At 32.5% G+C, this 13,839-nt stretch overlaps 1 protein-coding gene across 1 annotated transcript in view; it reads right to left on the bottom strand.

Annotated features, from left to right (window-relative positions):
* The window catches only part of LOC128212203 (uncoordinated protein 58-like), a 30,887-nt gene extending 17,341 nt beyond the window's left edge, over nt 1-13,546 (bottom strand). Inside the window, exon 1 of the mRNA XM_052917531.1 lies at nt 13,354-13,546. Coding sequence (XP_052773491.1) covers nt 13,354-13,426 — 73 coding nt within the window. The 5' untranslated portion in view covers nt 13,427-13,546. The remainder of the gene's footprint in view (nt 1-13,353) is intronic.
* Nucleotides 13,547-13,839: the final 293 nt, after the last annotated feature.

Genomic DNA, 13,839 nt, shown 5'->3' with positions numbered 1-13,839 from the left:
CCACTACTACTACTACTTCTACTCCTCCTACTCCTACCACTACTACAACGATTATAATGTTCTAAAATACAATTTATTTGACGAGCTCACCGAAAATTCAGTCAATTACATTAAGTATTATTGGTGTTAATATTATTTAGCATATTATTTAGCATCAACACAGTATTTGCAATATATATGCAACCTAATCACTGCGATGCATTTTTTATAAGATGTGATTTATGAAGAAAATGACGTGCTATGGGATCTTTCTGTTAGCTTGATGGATTCAAACATTGTAACTTTGTATGCCCGATGTGAAGTCACACAATTTCCCCGTTTTTAAAGTACGTTATTGACCCTGTGACCCTGTATCTAATAATGGTATGAAAAGCATTAAAATACAGAGGAAGACAAGAAAATTGATGATTAAGTTAACACATATTACCATTTTCAATGTAATTTCCATTGTAATTCCAACTGTAATTCTCTACCCCAATTCCAACCTTAGTTTGCATTGTAATTTCCACAATTAATTCTAAATTATATTGACGATGTGCGTATACCGTTTTGTCCATATACCGAATAATTTATTTACATTTGAATCACCAATTCCCCGAAATGTGCCAAAACAATCAATGTCAAGAAAAAACATACATTCACTACAATAAATTCCTACGCAATATACATTAAGAACACATTGGTTGTAATAACGAGGCGTTAAGGGATCTTTCTATAAGTCTGATGGATCCTAACATAGTTATAATGTTGTATGCCCGATGTGAAGTCACACCAATTTTCCCTGTTATCCCAATGAGAGTTATTTGATGCTTACCTTGTTGAAACGAAGATGCGATGTTGTGACCCTGTCTCTTATGACGGTTTGAAAAACATTAATATACACATAAAGACAAGATAAATGATTAAGTTTAAGCACTAATAACATTTATAGAATATCGCCATTCCCAATGTTATTCCCATTCAGTCTTAAATGTATGCCCACATTTCCAAAGAACTCCTAGAAATGAGCAAGCCGCTCTGCTGTTGTTTGTATTTATAACCTTTGTGTGACCTTAAATAGCGTTTATTTCTCCACGGTAAGTTTCTTATATCACTCTTATCAGATTAAAGTTGTAAGCCATAAATAAACGTGGTTGTATTAACAAGAAAATATTTAAAATAAATTTTACTCAGTTACATGAGCTTTTGAAAATAAATAGAGGGCGTTCAACAAAAGGCATCATATTTAAAATGTGGCCTTGTGCGAAGAAAACGTGATACATACATATACAAATGTTTCTTTCTGAGAAAACATATCAATTCAAACTATTTCATGTAAATCAGCAATTGGAATTAATAGTGTTCATATAAATTAACACGTACATAGTATGTATAATAAATATGCAACATAATTTCTGACATTATTTTTTTTAAAGATGTGATTTATGTGGAAAAATGAAGGTTGTGAGAGTCTTTGCATTTGTTTTGTAACATGGAAATTTATCCCGTGTATCTACGTACCATTCATATGAAAATCATTCTATAAAATAATTTGTCAGCGGTTTTTCCTTTACGAATAACTGATGTTTTAATGTCTTTCAGTCTGTTCCATGTCGTCTTCAAATCTCTGGACCGTATCGTCTTTCAATCAATCTGGGCAATATCGTCTTTAAAATATTGGCAATACGCAATTTTGTTCGATAACCAAATAATCAATTAACAAATTAATCACCAATTAACAGACTTGGTCTAAACAAAAACACACATACACTACAAAGCATCCTTCACAAAATGTTTAAAGTACATGAAAAAGGTTGAAATTACGACATGTTATGGGAACATTAGATTAGTTTGGTGAAACCCAACAATATTTTAGGTTGTATGCCCGTTTTAAAGTCGCATTTTCCTTGTTCTCACATTGAAGGTTATGGGATTCTAGTCATAGTTAAACGAAGTTTAGATCTTGTGACACTGTCGCTTATGGCGGTTTGAAAGACATTAAAATACACATGAAGACATTAAAGTTAAAGCAGATATAACCACACAAAATATAACCATTCTCAATGTTATTCCTATTGTTATTCTGACAGTGATTCACCTCCCTTTGTAGGTTCCATTGTTACACGTAATGTTAATCCAAAATTCCCGCTGTAATCTCTAATATAATTTACAGTGTAATTTGCTTTGTGATTTCTATTGTTTTTGAGGAACAAATTACACGATCGGTTATGTCATATTGGCTGTTAATAATTATATAAATAATTATATTCATGTGTTGATTTTGAGAATTATACAAAATATAGCTATTTTTAACATGACATGACACTTTTATTGTTAGTTAGATATATTGAAAAATCTTAGCTTAGTAACGTTACATTGGTAAGGTGTTGAAAAATGTGAATGTTTTCATGACTGTCTGTGTGGAAAATGTTGATAAAATGAATGTTGAAAATCATAAATAATGGTACCTTTACCTAAAAGATTACCTAGACTTCCCTGGACAGATTTCGACTCATTTTTATACTAAACAAGCATGCGTTTTCATGGTTGCACGCTATGAAACAGGAGTGTCTCGTAAAGTTTGTGCCAATAAATGTCATCATTACAGATACATATAACTAACATATAGTTTAAGGTCGACGTACGAACCGAATTCTGAAAGTTTTCACGGAGTCAAAGCGGTATTGAACTGTTTATTAGTATTTAATATGCATTGTTTGGTAACTGTCGAAGGTTAATTTTGGAACCGATATACTCCCGACGCTTGCCAAATGCCAACTTTACAGCAATCATTTATTTGCATTGGCAACAAGAGCATACCTCAAAATAAATAAATCTTCATGGAAACGTTTATTTTATAGGTTTTTCTAATTTCATTTTGAAATTTCGGTAGTTTTTAATATCAATAGAAATAATTTAGGCTGTAATTAGTTTAACCTGTAATTGTACAGCTTCATAATAAGTATTGTCGGCAACCACGGTTTTCACACCGTTCATTCCGTTTTACAAGTGGATCCGACAATGCATAATAAGTGCCCTCTTCAGTTTGTAAGTGGCTAGGATGGTTCTGATGTTAAACGGATGCTTTATCAATCAACCTGGTATTTTAGTTTGCACAATTAAAGAGGGATAAATATTTATAATAAACCATTAACGCTTTTTTAAAATGAGTGCATCAAACTGAGAAGGGTTTCGCAGCAAGAAGTGAGATAAGAGTTTCTGATATTAATTCAAGTTTAGTTTTTCGCATAATTATTGATAATTTGAAATGTCATATCCTTAAATCTTCTGTTTGTGTTGCTTTGTAGACATATGCCACTTTCGAAAGCGGAAAATCTAGGACGGACCAGATTTCTACAGACACAATGAGCTCGGAAAAATACACTAAGACAGGTTTTAAATTCCAAGCTGTTTTATGTCCAGCAATAGCTTAATAAGTTATTCATAGACTAAACAAAAGACACGACTACGAACTAATGAAACAGAGGAGATGTTATCCTAGATTAATCCTCAAAAATCTGTGCCTTTATATTTTAATAGTTAAGTATAATTCATTTACCAGTGTCTCTGCTTTGGCCGACTTAGTGTTGTTACATCTCATATAATTACGATTTTGACTTCATATTGTACTAGTAAACCTATTCAGGAAACAACTGCGCTTGGCGTTGCGCTACAACCATACTTATAAAACACCTCCTTTACCCCGATATATCAAGTTTATACTTAACCACAAATTTTACAAAGACACAAATTTCAAACGATATCTGAGTCGCATCTCACCGTTAGAATGTTGCCTCAATCGTGTGTCTAAGTTTTTATCTTTAATGTCAAACAGCAGGTGATGGTCTCAAGAAGATATGACGTAAAAGTATCTTGTTAGACGTTCAAATATGTTACCGAAACAAAAAAGGTTATAACTGTAAAATCACTTATTTGTTTGGAACAACACTTCAATTATGCAAAGAAATACTCTCGGTGATAATTGTCGTTCCGTTTGAACAAGAAATCACTTGTGACTGAAAAGACGTAAAAAGGAACATTTGTATAAAGAGATAAACGTCTTGGATGGTGAGATGTCTGGGGTCTGTTAAATAGAGAGAGGAATGTACCGATTTACAGAAAAGATATGCTATGTTGATACATTTTTTTAATATTATAGTTTCTTTAAATTGAAAATATGATATCTTGGAGTCTAACAATCATAGCCGGCAAGCTTTATATGACAGACCGAGGTGTTCCGTTTGGCTATTGCCTGAACTCAAAACATAATATTACCTCAAGATTGCATACAATTGAAATTGCTAAAAGCATTACATACTAATAGTAACTTTTCATTTTTAGAACAGCAAGCTATATCAAATGAAATCGGAAGGATAAAGCAAATAGGAAGAAAATGTAGAACATAACATTGTAAACATGTGTAACGCATATAACACCACGAAAACATTCGAATGTCTTATCGACTCTAACCAACCACTTTTAACATTCGAGCTGTGTATCGACTCTACCCTACCAACCTAAACATTGGAACAACCTACCGTTTTTAACCTTCCACTCTAAACATTCGAACATCCTACCGTCTTTGACGTACCACACAAAATAATCGATCTCTGGAACACCTAAAACAGGCATCAACTTGATATGCATTTCGCACACTTGGGATTAAAAGCATGATTGAATTCATATGCACGGATCCATTCCCTTTTACCTATTGAACCATAGCGAAATAATTGAACAAGTACACAACTTTATAAGCAATTCTACACATCTATAATATTTTCATTCAATTCGTGCAGCAAACGAGTTTTCAAATCCGTCATGTAGCATACGTGCACCATAAATTAGCACGAAAGAAGCAACTCATTTACGCAGATGGTTCCTACATCAGTCGAGACTGAAAAAACCTATCATAGATCTTTGATGAGCAGGTAGTAAACAAGACGATGTGATATGATATGACCTCTTGCATGGTTAATATTTTATCAGAAAAGAATATGCGTACGATCACACTGTTTACTAACATATCAATTAAGGGAAGGCAAGATTAGCACAATTGACATTGATTTGTTTTTGTGGTAAAATGTATAACACACAGATTAGTGTTTTAATGGTGCATTAACATATTTTAGTCTGTACTTAAGGACCGGAATTTCTATCAGAAATTATCAAGCCATGCATTTTCCTCGCTGCAATTTCGCAATGAAGTCAATTCGGTCTTAGAGTTGGTAGATTCATAGCATGAAAATGATCACAAGCTTCACATAAAGAACGGATAAGTGTCTGTTTCAAGAACGTATGAATATCTCACAAATCCCTTACCATGTGAAATCAATACACCTGAGCATGACTTAGAACATTAAATTATGGCGACATATGATATGTGTTATATTACCGGACTAATAGCTACTTAGATCTACTAAGAACTACTCAGATGTACACATAACTTTTAATGTTATACTGTAAATCAATTTCCGATGGCAGGTTGTCATTTAAGGTTACTTATAAAAGAGAGGTCTCGATTAAGGCATACTCAAAATACATTTATGTTTAAAATAAAATTAAAAGGATCTGGTATGACAGCAGTTTTACATGTACTACCAATATTCAACATAAGTTTTAAACGTTTTTTTTTCTTTCATGGACATTTATGCACCTTTTATTGTAATGGTCGAACGCGCTATAGTAAAGCATTGTCATAATAATAATATAAATAACTCATTTATTAAGCTTATGTATAATATAAATAGACTGAAGAAAACAGATCCGGAAAGCGTAAACATATTTCAGAAAAGGAAAACTATAACATAAACCTCAATTTTAAAATATAACCGCCCCAGAATGAAGCTCTAAAATGTGATATTATATCATGTTTAATGTGCACCACTGCGAAAATGTATGCACTAGCGGTGAAGGTTTTTGAGCTTGGCTCTCAGAGCCACAACTAGTACCTGACGGCGTGCATAGTACGTGATATTTCTTCACTCCTGTGAATTCCTATGACACGCAGCAGAGTCTACATCGCACATGCGTTCGTCGTCGAGTATGTTACGAGAACTATCCAATAGACTCCCTCCTTTGCTTTTAGCACCAATGGTTTATAATTTTCGCTTACCCTTTTCAATACCTTATCCCTCGACCTTACCCGTCCTATGGTATTCAAAAAGCGCCCTATCATAATACCCCCTATTTATAGGTCTTAGTAGTTCTGATTAGTACTTGCCATAGCGTTCTTAAAAGTTCGTTATGCTAATATTGCTATACAACTTTGATATTATCAACAATCATGAAACGAAACAGTCTTCTTGAATAAGATCACTATGTATGACTGTTCGTTGCTCTATTTGAATAGCTAGTTTAGCTCTTTGTGTATTTTCCCTCAAAACAAATGACGTATCTCATCCTTCCTGTCAACTTATAAATGAATTATTTTTATTGGAAACAAGGGGGCTAACATGTATAGTGAAATACATTTCGAAGATTTAAGAATTTTACTTTAGGATACTGATTGGAAAGAAAAACATTTTTAGAGCTTGCCGTCCGTCCATCTGTTTATAAAGTGAGGATTATTTTTTTATTGATGAACATTGGGCAGAATCTATTTATTTTGATGAATTTAGGATTTTCGTGAGTAACATAACCAAGTGTACCGGTAAATCAAGCATGACAAGCAGCAATCTCTTCAAATGGCTGCCTTTTGGATTGAAAATAAACAGGGTTCGTATTCACTAACAATTTGAGTCTTTGTTTGAGAGCCAGACTCAGACAAGTGAATATGTGTCTGTCTTGAAAATTTCATAGTTATTATTTTACAGAAATCTTAAGATAACTGTTAAATATATTTGTTTTGCAACAAAAAAGGGAAATTAAATCATTTTTTCTATTTAAATATCAACTGTTCAATAACATGTAGATATGCAGTTTTGTGTATTGAGCCTGAAACACAGATTCAAGAAGTTAGTGTATACAGTACTGCAGAACTTCATAACATACACTGAAACATAACAAGTTGGTCGAAAAGTGGCTATGCATATGTAATGATTCAAAGAGATATTCAAAGGTTAATATAAATGATTTCGTCACATCTTCAAGAGACATATATGAGCGAGAAGACAAGGCTGATGTTTGGAACAAGTTAACGTCGTTCCTAAGATCACCATTGTTAACTTTCACTCTGTAAGTGCTCTTGAAGTTTAACGTTTCCACTATTTATCTGCTGTATTTCTAACAATATCTGAGACAAGTGATTTGCTGACTATGTGGTATGACATCATTTGAATAAGTCATCCGTTGTATGCGCGGTATAAAAGTCACACAAAATTACCCTTATTATCATAGTAGGTTATGACGTACCCTTAATACTGAAATAGAACAACAATGCTAACTAAAATGTAAAGTGATGAGGTTTTTAGAAGGAATTATTCCCTGTCTCTAATAATAGCTTGAAAGGCATACATATACCCAGAAAGTAATAGTAACTGACAATGTAAATTAATTAATGAAGGCATTAATTGTTTTCTCAAATACCCACACTATATTGATCATGTTATGGGTAACAGTTATGTGTTTGATTAGCCCATAACATTACTAAAAAGTCCAGTAAAATGTTCGGTTAAAATTGTTCATGTTAAAAAATAGTGCACACCGTATACTGTGTATGGACTGGCACTGCGTATTTGTCATTGGATGAAATTTTAGTACCAGCTTTAGTCGAGTGCGTCTTTGACGTTCCAATACAGATATCTTTATTTCCAAAGGCGTGAGGCTATCCAACCAGATAAAGATTCACGTGATTTCTAAATTATATGAAGGTATACATGGCTATTAAAGTCACATATATCTGTTTGAAGAAAATATAGAACCGATAACTGTAAATTAAGGAGCACAAACTTGCCAAATTGTATATATAAATAAGTCTTAGCTCACGATTGAGGCACAAAGGTTGGGAGTGTTCGTTCTTCCAAAACGTAGTCGTAATAGCATATTATAGTGTCTTTACGATATTTGGTACCTTTCTTAAGTCATAATAAACGCAAATGTAAGTGAAATAGTTTTCATGTGTTTTAATATACATTTCTCAAAGCAATTTACTATGCGATATGCTTACACATATATTAATATCCGTTCAGAAAAGCTGCTGTAAACGTAAAGCTTTATATGTTCTACAATATAACCGTGACCTATATTTGGCACGAGTGTGTTGCATTTTAAGGAAGGTCAGTCGTGGAGGGTCTAAAAAACTATGAAACCCCGTTTTAATTGACCCGGTGAAACCACCACAAATTAGCTTGCCAGGTTGTAAAGCCCGAGCATTTAAATGTCTGAGCCTCTCAATCCTAAATAGCAGTTGCATGAAAAAACAACAATAGTACTGGGTTTCTCATGACTAACAATAACTTCGTCAAATGATGACGAGAAGACATTTGTGAGAAGGTAAAATCCCCAGAACTAGATTTCTCATACAACGAATAAACAAAGCAGTAGTTTACAATACTTACATAGGCTCTAATTTCGTTGAGCAAATTATAAATAAAAAGGGGTAGTGCAAAGAGTGTATTCAATTCATCGTTCACAAGCAGAATGTTTAGAACAGATGTATGAGGTTTCTTTATTCAGGCTAAGACGGAATATTACATTAACATTAATGCTTCTATAATTTTGTTGAAATCGGTAAAACAGTGCTTCTTGTCAAATAGTGTTGTACTTTAAGTACGAAATTAGTCATGCTGGCGACAAGGGACAGTAATATTGTGTTTGACTTGCTGTTGTTGTTTGATGTCAATTGTAGTCAAAAGTAATTAACTAAGCCGGAACCGACGGTAGACTCCACAGCAATGCTTTATATTTATTAACACATGTTTAAATAATATTCATTGATTCATTACCGGAAGCTTTGATAATATCATCGATAGTATTGTTTCCTGTGAGATAAAACAAGCCTTTGTCATATGTTATAGTAAAATTGACGCGAACTTCAGGTGCTGCTTTTCTATGAGTAAACACCGAATCAAAGAGTACAGGATTAAATACCTCTAAGCAAAGAAGGTTCAGCAATTTTACAGCCTTATTCTTATCATTTATCTTGTGAAGGAGGTATCAATTGTCTTCTTGTAGACCTACTTTGAAAACTTATAGGTTTGTTGAATCATATACGATGCCAAATGTTCAAGCCCCTGAATTAGCATTGTAGATTGATTCGGTATCTTAAAGTAGACGCCGTATATTTTATTGGTCGCAACTGGATTTGTAATTCATGGTTTCAATTCCTTCTTTTTGTTACCTTGATATAAGGGACGTTCAATATGTAATGTTCCTTAACTTGTATTGTCTGTATAAGTCGTTTTGATAGTTTTCTTTGCCAGGGCCTCGAAAGAAAAAGGTGAATATGAATTAGCACCTTCTGGATATTTTGAAATATTGTACAATGGGGAATCATGATACCTTTTCATTCACCCCATCAAATTCCAATGCATCAGGTTCTTCCTGCAGTTCTTTGCATTTGAAAACGTAGTTTTTAACTGTTTCTAAATCACCAATCTTTTTATCTGCTAGATTTGATCATTGACATTGACTGTAAAGTTGACTGTAAATATTATTAACTTTTTGACAATTGTTTATGCGAAAAACAAAAATTTGAAGCTCCCTAAAAATTGCCATCAAGTTAAAATCTTGAAAATCGTTCATTTCTTTTTAAAGCGTTTGCAATTTTTAAACCAATATTTCCATGCCATATCAATGAATACGAAGAATATCTTGCTGAAATTAAAAATGATAATATACGAAAACGTTATTCTTCCAGTATGTTATCTGCCAACAGGTTTAAATTGAAACCGGAAATTATACTGGTAGAAAATGGACTATGCAAATGCTGTAACGCTAATCTAATTGAAAATTAATATCATTGTTTAATATGCTGTAGTAAATTAAGATTCTTAAGCTTTAAATACCAAGGTAGAATACCATGGCCAAATTTGGATATGTTTAAACGACCTATGCTAAGCAAAAGAACAACTATATTAAAGAAGCATGAATAAAAGAATTATTGTCCTTGTACAATAACAATGTTCCTTGTAATAACAATGTGAATCTTTGTTTATTTATTTTTTTCTAAAGGTGTAACAACTTTTGCTTTTTTATATAGTTACATAATGTCTATGTTAATATTCCGCAGTTCTCTATAGTTGATATTATGTTATTGCCATATTTATGTTGTTAATGGCCAATGGGTATTTTATGCCGATTTGCCAATAAAATCTGGAACATTGAATGTTATGCTTTAGTTATGCGTGGATACAATGGGCAATTATTTATTTATCGTTTAAAGCATGTGTTTACGATTCATGGAATAACAGTTAACTAGTATATGCATGACTTAAACAGGGAATCGCTTATTCAAACTGAAACCTAACCATGAATATACAATACTACAGCTTTCATGCTTTAATATAAATCCTTTTTGAAATATTATTGTTATTTGTCAATCATATTTAACCCTTGTTATCATCCGCGTATAACGTTTGATCGTTTGAACATTTAAATTTTAATATTCTTAGAAATAACATGTATTGTATTTGGATTTACAAACAAAATTGCATCTGATAAACGAATCATTAATATTTCGTGCAACAGAAATGTTTGTTTTCATAGAATTTATAGAGAATATTTGTTGATTTCGTGTAAGATAGTATTTAATTTCACGATAGATATGAATTTTCATAATACTTTTCTATGAAATGGAATACCATCTTGCACTAAAATAAACATTTTATTGTTAATATTTTGTTTATTTTTTGAGGATAATTATTTGTTTTTGCTAAAAGTACACGCCTTTGTGCGGCCTCCCGTCCACAATGCACTTTGAATATAACAAGCTTTTCACAAAATATGTTTAGAACAGTGAATTGTATTATAATTGAATATTAAAACTTAAAAAAAATTTTTTGCGAACAAATACATTACTTTGAAGGCGCAAGAATAACCTGTGAGACCTCTTGCTATTTTGAGTTTGACGGCCATGAAGAGATAAGAGTGAACTTTCGAGCTCGTCGTATTTTGTTTGATGGGATAATACCATTTCCATGGCAACTTTACGCAGTTGAAACATCATTTTTGCGAAGAAATATTTTAAACGTTCAAATGATGTATGTGGGTTAAAAAAAATAATTGATAGTTTCAAACATAAATTTAACCGTAATTATATACTCATAGGTAAGACAAGTTTCTAAAAAAATACAGGATGATAAAACATTTTATTTATGATGATGCATGTTTTGTTTTCGTTTGAAATGATGAGCAAAAGGAATCATACACTATTATTCAGGTCAAAGAAAATGTTGAAACATGCTTAGGATTGCTATTTTAAACGCTATATTTTTTTTAGTTACCAACAAATTAGTAATTACATACAAATATAAAATCTATAAAATATTGAATTTCTTAATCAGTCGTTACTGTGATTTGGCTTACGCTGTTTAGAAGTGTGGTATTCATGACCAATAAAAGAAGAGTTACAATAATTGGCAATAAAAGTAGTTCTAACCCAGCAAATACATACCGTGATGTGTTAATGTTATGGCATGATTAGGTTATTGTATAACTGTGTCACAAGGTTGTCACAACGCTATCGCCTAAATATATTTGTAAGCTGTATTACAACGTTATTTTGCAAGATTGTCCCGACTATATGAAAACCTTGTATGAAGGTTGTGTTTTGGTTTCCAAAAGTAACCTTGTTACAACGTGAAGAAAACCTCAAGATTCTAACGTCGTGACAACGTTATTTATAGAATAATACATGGCTAAAACCCTCGGGCAATTATTCCGTCCACTGGGGCAATTATCAACCAAAAGCCATGGTTAACCATGTATTATATTGTATAATACATATGTTTGTCATTTGTCAATGATTTCAAATGGATTTAAAATTATGATTTGGTGGAATAATGAAGGATATGTCATATAATTAGCATGTAGTCTGAAAGTCTTAAAAATGACATATAACAAAATGGTATTGAATGGCAATAGCTGCGGAAAATAACGAGTGGCTTGAAATCAAAATAGCAAACCTTTTCGTACGCGTTTTCAAAATAAGCCTTCAAATGTTCCATTCTTCAAATATTTCCTTTTTTACATCAGCTGATTGTGATGTTCATTGTTATAGGTGAGCACAGCTAGGGTCGATCAAGCCTAGGAGCAGTTTCATAAGAATCTCGGCTTGAATGACCCTAGCAATTATGCTTTACATACTGAACTTCCGTCGTACACTTACTCACACTCAAAAGTTAAAAAGGGACTCGTTGTCGTTTTATTGAATTAGACATTGAAACGTAGATTTAAAATGACAACAAATGTAGTTTTAACAATGATAAAACATCATCACGAGTTTCAAATAAGAGCTCCATTGTTAACCGATATAGGAAAATGCGACACTTAATGTTCTGTTGTGCCGATAGTGTTAGTAAAGTTATAAAAATATAATTACTTAAGGCTTATTTATTTGAACAACGATTGTGAAACAAGATTTTTCAATATTATTGAAGTCATCTCGAACGTTACATCTTGTGTTTAACATAAATACAATTATGTTCCTATGTATCTGCCAGTTGATTCTAAGTATTTGCTCATAAAAGTAAGTTCAACTACTCAATTAGAACAGCTTAAATACTGTTGCCGAAATTCAATATGTTTACTAGACCCTTTCTAAAGGCTTCAATTATCCGCAAATGTATAAGTAACGTAATTAAAAATGAAATAGTGTTTTGCTTAAATATTTCTTATCTTTTAAATTGAGTATCGTTCTGTAGCTATTTCATTTTGTTTTCGAAATAAAATGAAATGACTCAATTTCAAAAAACAAATAAGATGAAAAGGCTTTGTTAGCAACATAATATTTGGGATTAAAACTTTCCTCGTTAAAACATAAAGTGTTCCTTTTTATCAATTGAATGATTTTAAGCAGAGGAATTGCCGTACAACTATACATGTTTCTATGGTTTAATGATCGAATGCAAGTCACAACATACAGCACTGCCTATGTGACGAAGGACTATCTGTCTACCTGTTTCAAGAGACTAGTCTTTAAGACAAAATTGCTGCAAATCTGAGTACAAATGCATTATGGGTCTCAGCTAATTAAAAATCCATAACATTTACATCTAGTCATGTAGAGCAAGTGAACAGTTCTGCTCTTTTATTGCATGGTTATACGAAGACTACTCAAAATTATGATAAACACCACATTTTTATGCAGCTGATAACATATATTGGCATGCAAAAATGAAAATAAAAACAAGGCAATACTTTCTCTAAATTTGGTTCTTATACCTGTATCTGACAAAAGCAAAAGAAGAAATAAAAATATCTGTTCATGACGTTTACCTTGACCCTCTGTCTCCAACCTGCTGCTGTCGTCAAGGAGGTCATCACCGTCACCAGTAGAAACAGTCGCCATAGTTAAACGGATCCTTGTTTAAACTTTCACTGATTTTCACACACTATATTATATTAAAAGTACAATCGAAATGTTTGCTAAAAAACAGCACAGCTGCATGTACAACGTGAAAGTGTTTTATCTGAGTACACCACTTAAACTGAGGGGAAGTTCATATGATGTCTGCGTGCAATACAATGCGTTAAAACTACTTAAACCTGCTTGCGTTGTTTACATTAAATAAACACAAAAAGTAATACAACGAATGAAGTCGGAAGGATGGTAGTAGATTACTCGTCGACTGGCATGAGTCAGAATATTACAACAGGATTGACTTTTTTACAAATGTACGTCGAAAATGTCTATTGTATTTGTATTGTATATCTATATTGAATAGACTTCCCTATCGCCATGCATGTTCTAAAAACTTTATA

This window comes from Mya arenaria, chromosome 12 (genome assembly GCF_026914265.1).
Source record: "Mya arenaria isolate MELC-2E11 chromosome 12, ASM2691426v1".
In the NCBI taxonomy this organism is placed as follows: Eukaryota; Metazoa; Mollusca; class Bivalvia; order Myida; family Myidae; genus Mya; species Mya arenaria.
This window is presented reverse-complemented; position numbering and strand designations above follow the sequence as displayed.